Genomic DNA, 21,881 nt, shown 5'->3' on the forward strand with positions numbered 1-21,881 from the left:
TCTTCCGGTTTCCCATCATTGCCCACAGCCCCAGCTAATGTTGTGCCTGGGAGGTCTCTACAATGTTCTAACCACCCAAAAGTGAGAATGATGCAGGGACGGGTGGGAGAGTTCTGAGAACTAGTGAGACCCTCCCTTGAAACACACAGCACTGATGCACACTCACACACTCACACTCATATCCCACCCTACCCCTGCTCTTCCACACGCAGGTATTTGCAGTCTCTGTCTCTTTCTCCAGCCTGATACACAGGGCACTAACGGGGAGGGGAAGGCATTGTGGTTCCAGTCTGCAGAAATTCACTTGATGGCCTTTCTCCCCCAGGAGCCATAAAGCAGAGGACAGAGAAACTCAACCTAATTCTAAACCAATGTTCTCAAAATTTAGCATGCTTCAGAATCACCTAGAGGTCTTGTTAAAACTAAGATCACCACCTTCCCCCACCCAACTCCCTGAGTTTCTCATTCAGTAGGTCTAGGGAGGGGCTGAGAAATTGTATCTCCAACCAGTTCCCAGGTGATGTTGAGGCTGCTTGCCCAAGGACTGCATTTAAACACCACGGCAGTAAAGAAAAAACCAGCACAGGAGATCTTGGGGACCGTGGCCCCGCAGGACTCATGACTGGTGGGAGAAGGTTTATGAGCCTCTGCCCTTACAGACTTTTCATGATGCCCTGAAGGCCATCAAGCCTGGCTGCAGAGGACTTCCTTCTTTTCCTGTCATCCCAAGGCTCTTCCCACTCTCCGGGGCCTGGCACCCTCCTCCAATCCATCCAGCCTCCCGGGGAAGACCAGGGTCTGGGCAATGCCACACTCCTGGGCAGTCCATCCGAGAAGCATAAGCTCTGTGTCACAGGGACCACCCTGCTGCCCTGGGATGGTTGGGATGAAAGAGAGGAGTACCTTAAAGGATGAAGCAGGAGCGTAAGAAAGGGAAAGTGGAGTGTGCAGAGATTGGGGAGGGAAGAATGGATTCCTAGCCTTCTCTGGGGGTGGTCAGTTCAAGAGTGAAAGCAAATCACCACCATTACCGTGGCCATCGGCAGCAACCACCTAAGAGCTACCAAATTTGAGCTCTCACCGCGTGTGAGTTCGTGGCGTCGGAGGCAGACCTGAGCTTTCAACCTGGGGCTTCCCTGACATCCGTCATGTAATTCTCACAAGCTCCTGATGTGAGTTCCATCCTGCCCGGTTCTGCCCATGAGAAGCTCCTGCTCACCCCGGCTGGTCACCGGGGCAAACCGCCAGGATCCACACCCAGAGCCCCTGATTCACCACTCAGCTTCCAGCCTCTGTGTGAGTCAGGAGCGGGGCGGGGGTGAGGGGCCAGGGGGGCCCCCAGGGGACCCCAGAGGGCTCACGTGAGGGGATGGCAGAAGGTTCCAGAGGACAAGACAATGATCTCTGAAGCTCCTTCATTACATTTCAATTGATCAAAACTGCCGCGGGAAACCCACTGCATTTGAAGAAGAAATAAAGAAACAAGACAAGCACTAGCTTGTCTCTGTGATCCATCAAAGTTTCTTCCATGTGGGTGACAGAAAAAGGGTTTTGTGGTCAGAAATGTAACAAGGAAATTATTTTTACACCAGTCCTTCTGCATAGTTTTTCACAGACAGCAATTTTATAAGGCATAATTATCTATTTTCACCTGCCTCATAAATTTCTCCTTTCCATTTCGTCCCCCAGTAAACTAGAAATTATTTAAAACGGAAGATGTGCATTTTGGTGCTTGGCTTCACACTGCCGTGCAGTTTGTGCCGCGCTCCTGGTGGCCCCCTCTCTCCACCAACCCTGTCACACGGGCCGAGCCGTCAGACCCTCCTGTGAAAAGAAGCATGTCTGACCCTGAGGAGGGGAACAAGCTCCTGCTCCCCGAGGACTGAAAGCCAGTCTTGCTGGCCACCGCTGCTGCCCAGCTTCCAGGCCCCTGGGGAGCAGCTGGAGTCTGGGATGCTCGGGCTGCACCTCCCTCCTCCTTCCACAGTGCATCCGGTCCCAGTGGCTAATTGCCTCTTTGTCTGTTTCTTTTTTTTTTTTTTTTAAGATTTTATTTATTCACTTGAGACACAAAGATACAGAGAGAGAGAAAGCATGAGCAGGGGGAGAGACAGAGGGAGCAGGAAAAACAGACTCCCGCTGAGCCAGGAGCCCGATGTGGGGCTTGATTCCAGGACCCTGGGATCATGACCTGAGCGAAAGGCAGACGCTTAACCATCTGAGCCACTGAGGTGCCCCGCGCCTCTTTGTTTCCATCAGGCCAGGGTGCCTGTGTGGTCTGGGGCCACACCGTGGATTCTGCTGAGATGCCCAAGGGAGGTGTCCACCTGGACTCTCCATGAGAATGTCACTTTTATTTTTAGAGCTCCAACATCCTCTCATGCTGGAAGCTTCCATATCTGCTGTAATCTTCACGCTTTCCAGGGATGTAACCAAAGCAAGTTCTAACATCGATTGAGAGTTTACTATGAACCAGGCATTGGGCCAAAGACTCTATAAAACTATTTTGCTTAATCCTGGCAGAGGTGTGAGGATGATGGAGAAGGAAGAAGGGAGGTATGTGCCCCGAGAGCAGTATCAGGAACATCATCACGCTGAGGCACAGGGCCCATTACTCAGAGTTCATACCAGTCCCTGTGACACTGCTTTGGGGTTCACCCAAATCCCTTCTGAGTCCATGAAGCTCATCAAGGACAATGTTGGACACACAGGGCTGCTGCCAAGGACTCTCAGAGGTCAAGGAGGTCCTGGGCTTTCCCAGGAAAATAAGAAGAAAATGAAGAAATGCCCACACACGGCTACACAAGCCATCAGGCACTCTAAATGTTTAGATTAATTGAGAATAAATTAACACTATAAAACTACTATGAATATATATGTGCTGGTCCCAGGAGACTAACAGGATTCATTAAAAATACTAATTTTACTGCACTATAGATATTTTAGCTTTGTAAAAGAACACATTTTAAATCATGGGATTCCTTATAAAATCTTCAATATTGTCAGGGAATGAGTATGACTGATGATATAATCTCCTTTAAAGATGATGGCAATGGGCCAAGCCTGAGGCCCTTCCAGACTTCAAGGCCTGGGCTCTTAGACATTCCTAACACCCATCTAGACATTGCAGAAGCCCACTGAAGGAGGGAGCTCCCCCTTACCTGGGTCTTCTCTGTGCCCCGCTGGGCCACAATGGCTTCCTGGTTGGATGGATGGAGAACCTCACTTGCAAAGTAAACAGGTAACTGTGCCCTCCCCACCCCAAACACCATCTCCCAGGCTTGGCCGGGCCCACGCCTGGCTGCCTTGCTCCACCTGAGGAAGTAGTCGGGGACACCAAGGCTACAGTGCAAGGCCATGCCTGGCCTCAAAAGCTCCAGATATGCTCCTTGTATCTGAAAAATTATTTACTGTGGTGATGTGCGATGTCTTTTTAAGAGAACAGATGGCACCTCCAATTAGAATGCTTTAAAAGGAAACCCTAATGAGATTATAAAAGCCAACAAATTGACTTTTTCATACAGTACTTCCCTGGCACACAATAAATCAAATATATAATGACGCTCAATAAAATAATAGGTTTATTTACACTCGTTTTGCCTACTATTTTGTTGCAGCCCAGCCTGGCCTCTGGGTCCCTCATCAAGGGCTTGCCCCTGCAGACCAGGACCAGGGGCTGGAAAATCCACCCACGAGCTGTTCTGGGGCCTGACCACACAGACAAGTGTGGCTTTGATTTGGCAATTTCTGGTCTGCCCCTAGTGTTCTATATCTGGGGGCATAAGAGCACAGAACCATGGAAAGGGTGTGGGGACACATTCAGGCAAGTCTAGCACTCATCCCCACTCGGGACAAGGTGGGGAGATTTTAGTGGGGCCACACGGGGCAAGGAAGGTGTGCTTACCCCTACAGGTAAGTGGGCCATAGATGGGAGAGAAAAGCCTATGAGGTGTGATTTTCATGAGGTGAACTTGGGATATGGGCAGGCGGAGCAGAATGAGGGTCTGCAATGTGCAGACTGAAAGCTTTGGGACATTGCTATTTATTCCAGGAATTGGTCCTATTGGTTCAAATGCATCAGGTTAGATGGCTGGAAGATAAAACTTGAGAGATGGACGGGAGAGGTGCTGTATAGCCAGGAAGACAGCTCACATCGGCATTCTGAGTATTTGGTTATTGGCCTACCATCCGTGTAGGTGACCTTAGGCAGGACTGGATGGATTTACAGGGTGTGTCTGCTGAAGTGGGAATCTGGGGGCCCAGACTTCTATCTGCATGATTAATCTTGCAGAGGCAGCCCGGGCAGCGAGACAGAGTTCATGGCATAAGCGAACGGGAATGGTTTTAGGAGGGAAGCTGTGAGACCCTGGGTATATGCTTTGGCACTCGTGGAGACTAGTCTTTCGTATGAACATCCAGGCAGCAGTGATTCAGCTTCGGAAGAAGCACATTAAACAATGCTTTACATGTTCACAGAGACCCACAGGGGAACCTCAGAAATCAGTGGGGATGTTACCGCCACAGGAAGACAGGGACTCCAGTCAGGAGAAATGGAATAATTTCTGTTCATATCAAGCACCAGAGAGGAAGGTCTGGGGAAAATCCATTTACAAGAGGATGAGCTTTTCCTCGGTTCAAATCTATAAACATTGATCGATTTCAGAACCTTGACCTAGAAGACACTCATTCCTCTTCTTTCCCCAGCAAAGGTTACATACACTGCAAGGCCAGAATTAAGAAATTCTTCTATTCAGAGCTGAGTCATTTTTTCTGTCCATCAAACTGCAAGTGTGTATGAAACATTCCCTCTGTGTCCTTCTATCCTGGGGGTGGGAGGAAGGGATTTGGTTCAAAGAGGTGAAGGGAAGTCTAGGGAGTCAGGCAACAGCATCTAATGCAGAAGAAAGTTGTAGCAAAACTAGAGGCCGACCTGGAACACTGACTTCCAAATATGATGAGAATACTAAAAAAAAAAAAAAAAAAAAAAAAAAATCATCCGTGTTTCAGGGCTACAACACTTAGGAGAGTGGGAACAAGTTCTCTAAAGCACTGTGCAGGAAGAATTAGTGCTTTTTATCTCCCCATGATTGTGGGGAAGAAGAGTGGGACAAAATTCTCCCCTCTTCTCTCCCTGACTCCTGCCCAGGGAATGGAGTTGCCCCTATCCACTTTTGGCAAGATGACTGCCCTTCCCTCCACAACAGAGAATGGGAGAGTGGTGAAGCTGATGCATTAGCCCCAGACCCTAGAATTTCTGCCTCAGATATGCATGCTGTGGCCAGAACTCTGGTCTTATCATTTGGCAGGGGCAAAGGTGCTGCACTCTACTGGGCACTGGAAGGGCACTGGAATTATTACAAAATAATTGAGCAATTAATAAAATTATTAGACTTTGAGAAGAGCCTGGACACTGAGATACCGGAAGTGCAGTGAAGATAGAGAATACTGTCAGCTGTCAGGACCAAGGGGGCTTCTTGGAGGAGGTGATTAGGAATTGTTGCAATAGCCCAGTGGATCTTGATTTTGCATTCAAGACCTCTCGAGGCTGTCATTTTTAACATCTGGTGGGCAGAAGTTGTCTTGTTTCAGTGGGAGGAACACTCTCCCATTTTTTAAAAGATTTTATTTATTTATTTGACAGAGAGAGCACAAGCTGGGGGAGGAGCAGAGGAAGAGGAGAAAGCAAGCTCCCCAGTGAGCAGGGAGCCCGATGCGGGGCTTGATCCCAGGACCCTGGGATCACAACCTGAGCCGAAGGCAGATGCCCAGTCAACTGAGCCACCCAGGCACCCCAACACTTTCCCATTTGAGAGGAGGAGGTAAGAAAGAACATAGTAATCTTGACCTCGTGCTATTAAGCAGAAGGGCTCTGCGTACTCTGCCCAGGAGCTGTCCGCTTCAGCACCACAATCAGCATTTCTGCTTTGTACTGCAATCTCGTGTTTTAGTCTCCCCTGCCCCACAACTTGCACTCTCAGGGAACAAACTCCACAGCCCAGAGTCCTTACTAGACACTTACTAGTGCATGCCACTTCTGGGGGGTCAAAATCCGCTCGGTAATAGCCGGTCCGACAGGTACAGATGGGAGATGCCTCTGAAGGGGATCTGCTGTTGGAGGGGCAGTGGGAGCACCCCTCAGCTTCCTGGCTGGCCTTGAACATCCCGGCGGGGCAGGCTGGAACACAAAGAGACCATCTGAGAATTAATGGAAGAGTGGCAATCAGAATCCCTTCCTTGGATATAGAAAATGAAAGATCCTGCCCCCTTGAAAAGGACATTGAGATACCTCCTTGCACAAAGTGAGCATTTCAGATTGAGGAAACCCCTATTTAATACTTCCAATTCTTTAAACATCCTTAGTGAAATATACCTTCCATGGTACCAATGGCCTCTCTCACTTGAACAATATGAATAATGATTCTTCCCTTTCAGGTGTGTCGAGAGATTAAATTGAGAAAATGAATCTAATGTGTGGCTCAGTGTCTGGGACATAAGTGCTTTATAAATGGTTATTCCCTCCCTATTCCACCTGGTTAACAGCCAGGGCCTTACCCTGAACCACTCATTGAAAAAAAAATCTCTCCTAATATCCTTGGATGGGGAGGGTTCCTGGCTTATAATATGGACGGGATGCATGGTTCTTAAATGTCATGTTGCAACGCACATGAGGGTCACCGTAAGCTGTGTTAACAAGCACTTGTTATGAATGATGGTAAAGAACTGAAATTCATGAGTGATTCTTTAAAAAGAAATTAAAGTGATTTCAAGGTTACTGGCTTAACATCATTCTCCCTTAATTGCATTTTGAAATGCTTCGGGGGGTGTGGCCAAAAAAAAAAAAAAAGAAAGAAAGAAAGAAAAGAAAGGATGGCTTTGCAGGTAGCACCAGGGAATGTGTCATGCACTTGGTGTTGTCTATCATGTATATGGCAGTGGAGAAGGTTGGGAATGCCTTGGACAGCCCAATGCCCACTAGAGGTAGCCTCAGACATGAGGCGTATTTTCTTAGTTCTCTGTGTGGTCAGCTTATGAGGAGCCATACCCCAAAAAGTCTAGCTTCAGGCCATCCCTCAGGCTTTCACCATGCTTCATCTACAGAGACCTTCTACTCCAGACATCTGGTGTCCTCCTTGCAGATTCCTCAAAAGACTGCTCCTGCCCGTCCTACTTCTCTGAGGCCCTTCCTCACCATCACAGCTCTGGACTCTTTTTGTCCCTGGGAAATCTGCTCTGACTCAGCCTCCTTGGAGACAGAGTAAAACTTACTGCATGGTTAACTTATTTGACTTTTCATTAATTCATTCAACAAACATTTATTGTGACTCTTCTGAGAATCTGACCCAGAGAATTTAGAGAACAGAGCCTACCCTCAAGGAGCTCTTGATCCACTGTAGTCATACAATTATAATACAATGTGATTGTTGCTGTAACAGAAATACCATTATAATGGCTTCTACTTACACAAAGCTCATCTTGTCAAATATATTGTTCCCTCCGGAAAGTATAGAATACTCTTTAATAATAGCAGTAGCCACCATCTGTTAAACATTCTTGTTAAGTGCCTTGCATGCATTACTCTATGGGGTAGCTGTTATTATATCTATTTTGCTAATGAACAAATTGGGACACCAAAAGGTTAAAAAAGATGCCCAGAATCACACAGTGGGAGAAATGATAGTGATGATATACATATGAACTATTTGAAAAATACCCACAGCTTTTCTACTGAGACAAGGAAGGACTATTTCCTGTGCTGGGAAAGTTTTCTCAGCCCTTTGCTCACTTGAAGTGAAGTACAGGGTTTCAGTTACTCTGGAAATGCCCTGGGGCAGGAGCTCATCTCTGATGCGAGGTAATTTCTGAAATGGAATGCTCTGGGATGGCATAACCCAAGAGTGTTCCAGGGAGTCCATGTTCTTTGGGTTGTTAATGCCTGTCACTTACAAAATTGTTCTGTGGCCAGATATTTTGAAAATGTGTATTGAAAAAGTTAATCAAAATTTTTATTACAGAATTCCTCAGAACTTCCAAAAATGGAATATAGAATGCTGTTTTCTCACCAAGACGCCCAATTTTGTAGAGCATCCCCTGAGATTCAAGTTCCATGAACACACTAACATAAATGTTGTCTAGATGATCCAATAAGGTTCTTAAAGATCTCTGGTTGTAACCTATGTAAAAAGGGGCCACTTGCTGACCCACCTCAGCACATTCAAAAGAAACTTCTCAGCAGAAAGAAAAAATTACATTTTTACTAAAGACTCAACAAATAAAATATCAGCAGTGTCCCTGAGTGGCAAACCCAAAGTAGTCTAGAATCTGGCTTACTAATCTGTCTTTCCAAGCCCACTCAGTAAAGTCTCTCCCTTTCTTTCTCCTCTTCCCTTTCTTCTTTCCACATCTCTTCCTTGTCTCCCATGAGAAGCATTGGACCTTTTCCATTACAAACCACCCAGCGATGCTGGGCCATTCAGTTCAGAGAAATCCCAGACCCGTGCTGCCCAAACACAGCAGAAGCCCTTTCCCTGGAGAGTGGGGGAGGAGAGAGTGGTGAATCACATGCATTCATTGAGTCCTCTGTCACACTGTAATTTCCTTAATGTATCAGTCCAAGAGGAACAAGGTGTTTCACTTTCTTTCCAGCATTTAAAAGCCTACTTGCTTTACACTTAATAAGTTAACAGCATAAACAATCATCCTGATATCCACAAGTAGTAGAGGATTTAGGAAGTGCCTTCCTTTGAGATTTCTGATGGGAGAAGTTTAGAACTGTGTCCCCTGAAGTCTCTAGATGCTACAGAGTCCCCAAGGAGAGGAAATGAAGGAAAAAGCAGGTCCACGCTGAACTTCAGGGAAAGAAGGTCAAAAATTGGGGAGAGAGGTCCCAGGAGGGGTTGTGACTCCATGCTTTCCAGGACAGTGAACACTGGACAGTGATCAGACAGTCCTGGGTCCCATTCCTGGCTCTGCTGGTTCCTAGCTGAGTGATCATTGGAAAGTTATGTAATGCCTCAGAGCCTCAACCTGCTCATCTGTAAAAAGGGTCTATAGAAAAGAAACACACACTTCTCACAATTCCCACAGGCCATTAGAATTTAATAAACTCAAATATGAAAATGTACCTAGCATTAATAAATGTTAAATAATGCTAATTTCTCTCTACTTCTGCTTACCCACTCCCTGTTGAAAACCAAGTTTTCTTTGCAGGAACTTTCAGAATTCAGGGTCAGAATAGAAGTTTAGAGTCCCAAAGCAGGCATATCAATCTTGGAATCAAGTGAAGAATGTGTTTCTGCAAGGATTATTTCTGTTTTGTATAACGGTGAATAATTGTATCTGTAAAATATATTTTACATGTAATTATAAAATGAATGAATCTCCTTAATAATCAGATGCCATAAGTTAACATTTTAATAAAACCTGTGTCTAGGCATCCCCTAATTTATAAAGAAGCAACATTTCTAGGTTCAGTTATTAAACTTTTAGATTGTAAATTGTAAGCACACTTGAGCTATATTTTCTCATAGAATTAATGCTTTAAATAATGGTTAAAGTGCCAGGCTAGCCCACAAAGCCTTTTTAACTCATCTTGTATCAGACACCACTAGTAAGAAATAGAAGTTAACAACATTGTTATTTTACTAGAAATTTAACATAGAAAAATAAATAAGAAAATTATGCTGCCCCTTGAGAAAATGCAGCTTTAATTAGAGGTGATACATGGAGCTTCTGGGGAGACTGTAACAAAGAGTATTTAGGCCAAGGGAAGCAAAAGCAAGCCCAGATAAGTCACGGGAGTAGGTGAAGCCATTGGGAGTAACACAGTGAAGAATGGCAGGCACTCTGACAGCCTGTAGCCAGCATATTTGCCTAAAAGCTCTACAGTTTCACAAAAGTAATAACACCGTGATCGACTAAGCAAGCACATCACCACACTTTCAAGTCATTTTGAGGTAGATAGCACAGTTCTTAGCTTTAGTATCGTTAAAGCAAAACTCAGGGTTTTTATATCTCTTGGTAGAAAAGTATGGTCAGCACTCTCACTACAGCTATGAATGAACCCCTCATTCAACAAACGTTTACCGAAGAAGATCTGCCTGGAGCCAGGCACCTTGCTTAGGAGGCCAGAGCAGAGGGCAGGAGGTGGGGGGTGGGTGTTGGGAAGCACCCTTCCAGGTGGGGGAGGCAGACAATGGAAATGAAAGTGGATTCCCGCAGGGCATGATCTGTGTGATCCTTGTGTATACACAGGGGGGGGGGGGGGGGGGGGGGGGGGGCGGTGATCAGCTGGTCAGGCGGGATGTGCATCATGACAAGGATCCGGAATTATGAGATGGGGACCATGAGCAGCACTTTCTTGTGGCAACTAGGAGGCAAGTCTCAGGAGAGGCAAAGACAAAGCAAGAAGGGAAGAGGCGGAAGGACAGGAGAGGCAGGAAGGGAAATGAGGTCAGAGAGTGCCCAGCCCAGCCCGGATGTCAGGATCTCAGCTGGAAGTGTCTCATTTCTACTCCAGGAGGCGGGTGGGAAGAGAAGAGCTGCCTGCGCCTGGCTGTGTATTGGCACAAGACCTCTGTCAGTGAGAAACCTGTAAGCAGGAGGGCCGTACAGTTCTGTCCCCCACAGAGCCCAGAGCGCTTTGTTTCTGTAAGAAAAGGGGGTTTGCTTCCCTCCATTGCAAGTGATCACAGTTCAGACAGGTGACAAATGGAGGTTTTGGGTGGCAACTCCCCACACAGGCCTCTTTCCCCACCCCCAACCCTGGCAGAGAGGAAGAGACAGGACCCAAGTTCCAGGTCCCCAATCATGCGCATATTTGCCATTGCCCAGGCAAAACACACAGCCTTTATCTCCCCTTTCAAGTGACAAGAGACCGGTACATGTGACCTCTAGCTGATATCTGAAGGTCACATTGAAACGCCCACCCAACTTCTCAGACCTCAACCATGAAACAAATGACCTGGTGCTTACAATGCTCTGGAGAACCCCCCACCCCCCCCCGCCCCTGCGCGCAGGCTTCCAGGGACACTAAATCCATCACCTACAGTACTATTACTTTATAAAGAAACAGATTAAGTGTCTCATAAACAGTGCAGTGATTGAGATAATGGAAAACGCCTCTCGTCCCCATCTGCAGCATCAGGTTATGAAGCATTTCCAAGCAGCCAGGAAAAGGAAATTAATAGAAGCAAGAGGGAATAACCACTTTTATGCAATTTCCTCAGGAGATAGTGGACCATCTAATCTTTATTGGGGCCCTTTAACCTGTCACTCAGCACTCACCGGAGCCTCTTTAGCTCTCATGATTTTCCCCCGATATCCAAGGAAGATAAAATGAAAACCTCCAAACATTATTTTATAATTTTCGTACGTGGAGGGCGCTCATTGCCTCTGCCCCCCCCCCACTCAGTGAAGCCTCAAAAAACATTTTTATGCAGCAGAAATGTGGGAGAGCTTAACTATTCCCAGTGTCTGGTCCAAGGGGTCACAGCTACTCTGCAGGAAGGAAATTTCTCCTTGCATTTTAAATGTGATTCTTCCCTCCACCGCCGCCTTCTGTCCTTGCTTTCTTTTTAATAATCTGATTACTTCTCCTGATCTAATTTTTTTCCCTGAATGAGTTTGCAAAGGTTCATGCCAATGAATATTCATCCCCTGCTTAAGAACCCGGTGCCTTTTTTCTCAAAGGCAGGTGCAGCTCAGCAGCTGGCTCAGGAGGTCTGCCCGCCTCGAGGGGCGACAGTGAGCTGGGCCAGGCACTCACTCCTGGTCAGGAAGAGAGGCTCAGAGCCCTTAGCTGAGCTCTCTGCTCCCAAAACTTCCCCTTCATCTCCACACTCTGCTCCCGCTCTGTAAGAAAAGCAGAAGAGCCTTCCCCTCTCCCCGTGGGCAGCTGCTGAGCACTACGGGATGGGCGTGGTGGTGGCAGGTGGGGAGGGACACAGTGGTTCCTGTAGTACATCGCATAGCTCTGCACACAGCTCTTCCCAGAGGTCTTGTGGCCCCATGTGGAGCCTGGTATTTGGACTCATCTCTGTGGCCGACTGTCTCCAACACCTTCACGTTATTGGTGGCCGACACCATGGGTGACTGACTTTGGAGCTCCAGGCATGAAGCTCCATGGAAGGGAGGTGGCCCTGGAGCCCTGTGCTGAGACTCCCCTGTCCACTCTTAACCAACAGTCTTTGCTTCTCTCAGAAATGGATCTCCCTGAACAACCCCAGGACATCCCAGTGGGAGCTCAGCTGAGCAGGGCAGGTCAGAGTGGGCTGTTTACTAAGAAAACCCCTACAGCAGCAGTGGAGGTGCCCCGGGCCAGAGGTCTCAAGGAGAGTGAAGGGGAGCTAGGAAGGCTGCCTGCAGAAGGTAGACATGCAGAGGCCTTGAACGATAGGTAACAGCTGATGCAGAAATGGGAGGGCGGGGCAAAGGGAAAAGAATGTGCCAAGACAGAAAGAGCAGGGCTCTGGCTTGCCTAGGGAAACTTTGGGTGATCCTTTGGGTGGTTTAGGAACGCAAAGCATTTAAAGGGGCCATGCAGGAGGCGGGCTGGGGGCACTTTCACTTCTCTGCCGACCTGCATAAATGACGCCAAATGGGTCTGCAGTTTCTGCCTCCCTGGGCCAGATGCCAGCTGTAATGGCCTGTGCAGAGGGGATACTTAGCTGTGTCACACACTTGTATCACTCTTGGTGACACTTGCTGAAATTGATGAATGCTATGGGCACCACGACACAGACAAGACTGTAACTTCCCATGCTATTAAGCTGCTCAGACGGCAGCAGCAGCAGCGAGCCTAGAATGCATCAATCAGCATGGAAGTTGGTAAAAAGGCGGGGTGGGGATGGAGGCCTTTGCCTTGGTGGAATGGGAATGGGAAGATCACAGAACAAGACTGAAGGATGACAAACAGAAGAGCAGCGTCCCAAGGGTGAGGGGCTGGCACTTAGGTCCTTATCAGTGATGGCAGCCAGGCACAGCGCAGCCAAGGCCAGGACCAGACGTGGGAGGCTATTTGGGCCTCAGAACTTCATCCTACAGTCTCAGCGCAAGGTCAGTGTGGCTAGAGAGTGGGGTAGCCACAGGGCAAACCCAGGTGTTTCCTGATGATCTAGGCCAGTGATTCTCCACCTGTGGTCTCCAGGCCAACGGCAGCAGCATCCCCTGGGAACTTGCAGAAATGCAGAGTCTCAGACCCCAGTCCGGACCTACTGAACCAGAAAGTCTAGGGTGGGGCTCAGCGATGTGAGCATTAGCAAGCCCTCCAGGAGACTCTGATGCAGTTCCATGCTGAGACCCACCACTCTAGACCACCCGGTAGAGTAAAAACATCATGGCCTTGAGGTCTGAGAAAATGGCCACTTAACTGGTTGTGTGATCTTAAGCAAGTTATTTAACCCTCTGAATCTCAGCCCCCTCCTCTGTAAAACAGGATCCTAGGGTAACTTCCTTCTCACGGCTTTGTGAAGATCCGTGTAATGTAGACAAATTTTCTGGAATGTAGCATCTCCTCAGTAAATAGCAGATGGATGTTTTCTGTGAGAAGCCACGCTGAATTCAAAGTATTTAAGTCGACCACTTACCATGGAGCTGTGCTGGGCACCAGGCTACACCAAGAGATAAAACACACCAAGGTCCCTCCCTGATGGAGTTGACATCCAGGTGGAGGAAGGCAGACTCTAAACTAGAAATTCCAATGGTGGGTGTCAGTGTGGGGAGGCCAGAGCAGGAACCTAACCCCATCTGGGACGGTCTCAGGCAAGTAGCATCCAAGACATGAAGAAGAAATTAGAGCCATACAGATTGGCAGAGGTAAAATGGGTTAGTGAGGGGAGACAGAGAACCCTCCACATGGAGAGAGCAGCATGTACAAAGACCCAGGAGCAGGAATGTGGCTCAATCCAGAAACTGAGAGCAGTGTTTCCGTGGCCAGGCAGAGGACACACGTGGGATGGGCAGGGGTCAGGTGGCAAGGAAGAGGCTGTCTAGAGAGGGAACCTGAGTTCATGTCATCAAGCCTCTGGGCCTTATTATCATTATTAGGTCCATGGAAGACACTGATGGGTCTAAAACTGGGGAGAAAGACAATTAGGTTTTTGTTTCTGAAAGATCACACTGGCTGCTGGGAAGAGAAAGGACGGGAGGGGTGGGGACAGTTAGGGGGAGACACAGGAGCCCAGAAAGAGTGATAATTATCAGGGTAGTGGGAACAGAGAAGAATAGAGGGATTCAAGAGTCTTTTAGAAGAGGAGGACCTGGTGACTCACTGGGATCACTCATTCATTCAGCAGATACGCACTGAATCCCTACTGGTGCCAGAAAGCCCACCCTCCACATTTCATTCACTTGAGTGGGACATTTTCCTCTTTCTAGAGTTCTCTTTTAAACATCCAGTGCCCTGGCCATGTAGCTCCTGTCTATGACTTTGAGGTGGTTGGGAATGACATTAGGGAGGAGCCCAGAGCAGGGAAGGCAGGGTGAGGGCTCACTCCAAAACCAGAACTGGTTTGGCTCCTCTGGAAGCTGGTTGTGACTCCTCCCCAAGTATGTGACTGCTCCCCAAGTCTGTCTGACCTCTAACTGCCAGCCTGCAAACAGGGCTCAAGCAGCCCCTGCACTGCGGAGGGGATGCATCAGTCAGTCTTCAGACTCATGAATCCTCAGCCAGAAGAGCCTCCGGGACTTGGTGATGGGACAGGGAGGGGCTGCTAGCTGGAGACCCAGCCCTGCATCTACTTCATTTCTCTGGACCCTGAAGGTGCAGCACTACCTGAGCCCCTCCTCTACAGGCCACCTGGACAGCCAGTAGCTGCTCAAAGCACCTGGTTGCTTCCTAAAGCCTTAGCCCAACAGAGCCTTTTCCTTTGATATGTGAGTCTCATTCATTCCACACAATGCATTTGGGGACACTTTCCTTGTGCCCTTAGTTAGAGATGGGAGTCACTTTCCTCACATCAGGGAGAGAATAGTGTTATTGTTGAGGAGTGGGGGCAGATGTGCAGGGGATTAGAGGTGGGAGGCAGCCTGGAGGAACCCCCAGTCCAGAGGCAGGAAATGTCCAAATGGGGATGGAATTCTCAAAGTGTTGGGCTCCAAGGGCAGGAGGAGAGTCAATGTCATAGCCAGGTGGTGAAAGAGGTGGGTGAGCCAGTGCTGGGGGCCGAGGCGGGGTGGGGAGTGGGGGGGTCTATCCTTTAGAAAAGAGCAGAAGCACCCTGCCAGCGGCCAGGATAGATTTCTTTAAGGGAATATAGCCTCCCCATTTCCCTCTCTATCCCCAGGGAGACACTTCACAGGGCCCCTGGGACCCAATGAACAGGAAGGTGAGGGTCAACTCACTTCGGCCACTCCAAGGGGCCCCAAGGTCGTCTCTCCTGATTGGGCCCATTGGGCCACCAGGGCTGCCAGGCCTAGGTTTCCACTTTTACACCAGAGGGGTGAGCAGGGAATCCCCAGATGTCCCCTCCCCAGGCCCTGTCTCCATCCGCGTCAGAGCTTGGCTGCCAAAGTTCTAAAAACACCATCAATCTGGTAGCTCTGGGCAGCAGGCTAGGGGGACATATGCCTGCAGTCAGGCGGCTTCCCACATTTTCCGACTGAAGTGTTTACCCTTTGAGAAAAACCTATTTTTAAGTACTTCCCCTGACACAGACCTTGATGGATTCCCTTAAAAAAATAATTTATAACCAAGTTCTTAAGATAAACGAAGGTGACTCCTCACTGTGTTTCTCTAGGCTGGACAATGATGAGAAGCCACGCAGGGCTCCTCACTCTTCCTGTGGGCCAGGGGCATGGGCTGGCCACCTGCACACACACAGATGGCTGGGGCTGGTGAGTCATCACACCCAGAAAAATAGCACTGCTTTCCTCTGTTCTCTCTGCTTTTCACAGAGCGAATACAGAAAAAAAAAAAAAGAAAAGAAAAGAAAAAAGAGAGAAAGAAAGAAAAAAAAAAACCCAACCGTGTTCAGATGCATCACACAAATATCATTTCCCCTCCAAAACCTGACAAAGCAAATAGTACTCTTCTTTCAGGGAAAGCTTGTTATTGTTTTTCCCTTTCCAAGTCTCCTCACGCCGGGGCTTCGGTGAGTCCACAAATCACAGGTAGCCGGAGCGGGGAAAGACCTTGGAAATACCCTATAACACGTTTAGCCAGCACGGCCACAGTCACCACCTCCCGGCCGCCCGTGGCCGACTTCACTAACCAATCGCGCTCTCACGCCCACTCCACCCAGACCAGAGCTCCGAATCTTTAACACAATGCCCCAGGCAGCTGCTCCCCATGGATCAAAGATGGCACATCCCATACCTATGATGGGGAAACTAAGGCCCAGGGAAGGCAGTGAATGACTTGGCTAAAGGTGCACGGTCAGCCGGGAAGGCAGATCAAGCCACAGCGTCTGCTCCGCCTGCCCACGTGGCCCACTCATCAGAATGAGCTTGCTGCCGCTCTGCAGGGCTCACCCCTATCCCTGCCCCCACCGCCCTTGACTCCTTCTCCTTCTCATCTGTGAGGTCAGCCCCCACAGCACAGCCTCCTCTCCGGCTGGGATGCCAGGGCACCTCATTATTCTCTCTGTGTGCATCCGGGGAAGAGCGGCATTATGTTTAAGTAAGTGTAGCTAAGAGGTGCCGCATCTCAAGAGAAGGTCAAGTGCTGCATATGTATAATATAAGATTAAGATTTTCCCCTTCTGTGGTGTACTTGATAAAATAATTTTGCCGTGACCTTTATAGAAACCCAGGAGTAGAAATGGGCGCAGCGGAATTTCCAGCTTCTCCCCAGGTCACAAAGTCATAAACACATAAATCTGTAACAATATTACACACCATTCAAGTGGGACAAGTGAGCCAAAGAAATGATTTTTATTTTACGGTAATGATGGAGCAAAAAAACTTTGAGGCTGAAATGCTCAAGCTGTATTACCTGAGCTGTTTGACAGATAAAAGGCAGGAGTCCTTCCTCCACACAGCCTTGGCCTTGCCTGTCAGCCAGAGAGTGGGGCCTGGGCCTCCCGGCAGAAGGTCAGAGAAAGGTGGCCTGTCCAAGGTCACAGAGGAATCACAGATGGGTCTAACCGGCCCTGCCACACCCCTGCCAGGAAGGCTTGTTCCGCCCCATCTCAGCACCTCAATTGAGGGACGGTGGAAGGAGCCCTTTGCGAGTCCCAGAGGCGACTCTGGAAAAGTGAAACGACCATACGTAATATAATCACTACTGAAATAATAAGGTTATGCTCACCCCCGAAGATTCTCCAAGTAGGAGTGAAGGTGACAAGGCACAACAGCTGCATGACATTTATCCAAAGGGCTGAAGGCAGACAAATTTGGCAGAATCTATTTTGTCTGTCTCATGGCTTTTGCTCCGGAACCTCACCAAATCTGCAGTAGCTTCTGAGCGGAGAAACGGGGTTCACGGGTTCTAGAACAGGGATGATGCCCTCCTCCTGAGCAGCTGAGCAGGGCCCACACCAGGAGACTGGGAGCAGCCCCGTGGCTGCCGCAATCGCAGTGGCTGGGAGAGGGCCCCTGCTGCAGGGGGGAGGCAGGAGAGCATGGGATAGTTGTGTTCTCCAGAGTGACCATTTATTCCCAGGTGCTGAGAGGTAATTTCCAGAATGCTCTGTGTCCTCCCTATTTGCAGTTCTTGGATGAACATTAGCATTACGAACTGCCTTCAGGTCTGTCAGTTAAACATGATTAAGGGAGAAGCTTGCAGCAAAGATCAGAGGGGTGTTAAGGGTGCACTTAGCACTTAGATCTCAGTGTGCACTTATGGGAAGAGCCATTCAACTGAAGGCCCCCCATCACGGAGGGCCGAGGGAAGGAGCAGCAGGTGCGGACCCAAGGGGGGTCGGGGGGAGGAGTGGGGGCAAGTGGGGGCAGGTCCTGCTGAACAACTTGGTAAAGGCCTTCCCCAAAGGGAGCAACCCGAAGGGATGACAAGAGCCTAGCTGGACAGGAGCCCACAACCCTGGTTGCCTCCACTGTAACGAAAGGGGCCTGCTCTTCCCTTGCCCACCCTCCACCCCCAGGCCTCTGGGTCAGGCCAGTAAAGTTCTTTTATTAAATGAGAGGCTAGCATGTCCTGCAGAGCACAGGATAGGGTGGGTTGTTGGGCCAGCTCACTCCCACCCTCTGCACCTTTCGAAGGTGAGGTCTGTGGGCTGGCAAGCTGACTACCACCCTGCTGAAATTGGTTATAAAGTTGTGTTGATTTCAATAACAATAATGTTGTTAATAATAATAATAACCAATACTTATTTATTTATTTATCTATTTATTTTTAGAGAGAGAGAGAGCTTGCATGAGTACACGTGAGCAGGGGGGAGGGGCAGAGGGTGAGGGACAGAGAGAATCTCAAGCAGATACCACAGCGAGTGCGGAGCCCAACACAGGGCTCGATCCCATGACCCTGAGATCATGACCTGAGCTGAAATCAAGAGTCGGATGCTCGACTGACTGAGCCACCCAGATGCCCCAATAACCATTATTTAAATAAGCACTTTTCGTGGGCCAGGTGCTCAGCATGACCTCATTTTATACTCATAACAGCCCTAAGAGACACATGCTACAATTATTCCCATTTTGCACATTCAGATACTGAGGCTCAAAGTAAGGTCCACAGCTTGTCTGAGGTCCCTCAGTCAGTGGTGAAGCCAGGAATCGAACCCAGGCTGCCTGACTGACTCCAGAGACTTGAGAGCTCATTGGTTGGAGTGTTTCACAATCCAGTAAATTTCCTTGGAACCAGAAAAAGCTAGTGTGTATCACGTTAAATCTAAATTTCAACATCACTCACGGAGACGAGAGTACCAGCTTCGGAGTTACGGGCAGCACTACTTACAGCCATAGGAACTGAGTTCTGTCAGCTTTTTGAGTTCTGGTGTCCTCGCCTGTAAAATGCAGTAACAATAGTCCTAGTCTCCCTGTTTCACTAGCAATGACATGGCTCCGAGAGGTAAAACAGCTCGTGATTTTCACGGCTACTCCATGGCACAGGCAGGATTCAAAAGCAGGTCTGCCCCGCTTCAAAGCTGATGTCCTTTGCAGTTATTTACTAAGGTGGGTTATTCACAGGGCGGGGGAGGGGCGGGGGGGAGGCACCCTGTATTTACGGCCATGTGCGCTGAGGTCCCAGAACACATTCAAGTGCACACAAGTCCAGATGAGAAGCTTGGGAAAGGGACAAGGGGATTTCGTTTCTGCTTACTGAAGGCACCTTGCCCTCCTTTCCCTACTTCCAAAGGGAGGGGAGAAAAAAAGCACAAAAAACTACGGTCTATGTCATATGCTGGCTCTGAGACCTCTGAGTCCCTGCCTGCCTGCATTCCTGACCAGGTATAAAAAGGTGATGTATGGATGTGGTCACTGGGTATTCTACAGAGGCCAGCTCTGAAAGGCAGATTCATCTTCCCAGTGGCTTCCGGTGAGCAGAGGGAAATGAAAAGGCTGTAAATGGTGGGTTGGCTGCTTTTTCTGGAGGATGCTTGGGCAGCTCAGCAGCAGCTTGTGGGTAAGTGGTCACTGACCCTAACTGCTCCTACCTCGAGTGCGTGCCAGTTTCTGAGTCGATAAGGTGTTGACGTGCCATATGGGCACCTCTAATTATTATTATAGTGCAAATATGCTAAAGGAGCCTATCGCCTTTATGCTCACTTCCCAGATAACTTCAGGGTGGGGTATGGGGACAGAAGTAGCCCGCCTGCTGTCCATCAGCATTAGGGGCCATGGAACAGTGAGTGCCAAGGAAACCCCATGCAATATAATCTGGATTTCATCATCATCAGGCTAATAATCATTATAATCCTATGAAACTTCATTACTGAATTCCCCCTTTACCATTTCCACACGTAACGCTCATTTGTTAATAACCAGGATAAAGGTCCATAAAACAATATTGCTCCCATGTAACACGTCTTTCTCCTCGCTTTCAATAAGAATCCAGAATTTCATCAGAGGAATGTAAGCGCTTCACCAAGATGTGTCAATTATTTCAAGATGACAGGTATTCGATTCCCAAATTCATCAGTGGGGGCTGGAAATGTATTGGTTCATCAAGCAAAGCACATTTCTGGAAGCGCTCTCACCATTTGGGAATCAAATAATAATTGCAATACCAACACCTTGACTTTCTAATGGAATTTTTCAAGGAGCTAAAGCCTTTTGACACATTACCCCAGCAACCCACTCTCAGATTCATCTTCTTTGTAGGCTTCTGAAATAGCCAAAGTACTGGTTTTATTTCTCCCATTTTGCAGAGGAAGAAACTCAGAATCTCAACCCTGAAACTGAGTGACTGCCATAAACAAAGCATGTTGGGGGCAAAGAAAATATATGCAGCAGCTCTTTCACCCTGGGACCCCAATTGCTTCACTACACGGCTTTGTAACATCGCTCCCTGGATCCAGGCCCTGGCCTGGCCATTACAGATACAGAGCAGAGTACGCTCGAGTCCCCATTCTCAAGGAACGCAAAGTCTGATGGAGGAACCAAATGCTAACTATAATGATAAAATAGCATGAGTAAAGTGAAAAGAGAAGCATGTATAGAAGTGGGGAGAAAAGAGGCAGTCCCCTCTCTATGTTAGTTGGGAGAGAGGGAAGGCCCCTTGGAGGCGAGGATGGCTGACCTGGTTTGTGAAGCATGAATAGGAGTTTACTAGGTAGATAAAATGAAGGGAGACATTCCAGTTAAAGGAAATGGCATGTGCAAAGGCATGGTGGTAGGAAAGAGTCAAGGATGTTAAGAAGTTTTGTAGCATCCTTACTGCATGCCCATTACCCACCTAGTGAAGCAGAAGACTTTGTTTTCATGGGGAGAGATAGCGCATGTTCCAACTAGGCTGAAATTAGTCTTAGAAGGGGCCATAATGTTAACCTGAGTCTCGAAGTAAGTAGGAATCACAGGCATCTATCAGGAACACCACACTCAACCCCCCCTAGTGCGTCTCTCTTGATGAGTGCCCACCACTTCCTCACTCTCCCAGATAATCCTGCTTGCCCTCTTCCTTCTGGCCTCTCAGAGGTAAGCGGAAAACTTCTTGGGCCTGGCTGATTCTGGATGGTGGGCTATGGATAGCTCAGCCTTGGCTGGGGCTGCCCAGACCTCTTAACCCTGAGATGGATGGATACCCTCCTAATGCCCAGAGTGTGCCTGTCTGCATTCTCTGGGACCTCTTTTGTCAAGAGCAAGACAACAGAAGTGCAAAGGGACCCTTCTGTGAAAGGGGAGTTATTAACAGGTGTGAGGGACCAAATGTTTGTGTTCCCTTCCCCAAATTCATGTTGAAGCCCTAATCCCCAAATCCCCAACGTGCTGGTATTTGGAGGTGGCACCTTTGCAGGTCATAAGGGTAGAGCCCCCATGATGGGATTAATGCCTTATAAAAAAAAGAAAGATACAGGATAGATCTCCCCTCACCCCCCACCCCGAGTGCAAGCACCAAAGAAAGGGCACATGAGGATTTCAGAAGACACCCATCTGCAAACCTGGACTCGGCCTCTCATCAGACACCGAATCAGACACCAGCACCTCGACCTTGGACCTCCCAGCCTTGAGAACTGTGAGAAATCCATGTCTGCTGTTTAAGCCCCCCAGTCTGTGGTAGTCTGTTATAGCAGCCCGAGCTCTTCTTTCTTCTCTCCAAGGCCCCGGCCTTTCCTCCAGGTGCATGCTGATTTCCTTCCCCCATGGAGGCCTCCTCTCTGCTCTGAATCAGAGCTGCACTTTAGTCCTTCCTGGGCAGGGCCCTGTGTGGATTTATGATTTAATTTGTGTGTATGGCACTAAGAAATGATTTCTGGGCTGGTCACTTAAGAAATGATTAAAGACCATCATTTCAAACCCACAGCACTCCCTGGGGGAAGGCAAGCAGT

The 21,881-nt window shown here is 48.5% G+C and overlaps 1 protein-coding gene across 1 annotated transcript in view; it reads right to left on the reverse strand.

Moving 5' to 3' along the window:
* The window catches only part of EPHB1 (EPH receptor B1), a 416,084-nt gene that overhangs the window by 131,077 nt on the left and 263,126 nt on the right, over window positions 1–21,881 (reverse strand). Inside the window, exon 4 of the mRNA XM_044915538.1 lies at window positions 6,020–6,175. Coding sequence (XP_044771473.1) covers window positions 6,020–6,175 — 156 coding nt within the window. The remainder of the gene's footprint in view (window positions 1–6,019; window positions 6,176–21,881) is intronic.

This window comes from Neomonachus schauinslandi, chromosome 1 (assembly GCF_002201575.2).
Source record: "Neomonachus schauinslandi chromosome 1, ASM220157v2, whole genome shotgun sequence".
NCBI classification, from domain to species: domain Eukaryota; kingdom Metazoa; phylum Chordata; class Mammalia; order Carnivora; family Phocidae; genus Neomonachus; species Neomonachus schauinslandi.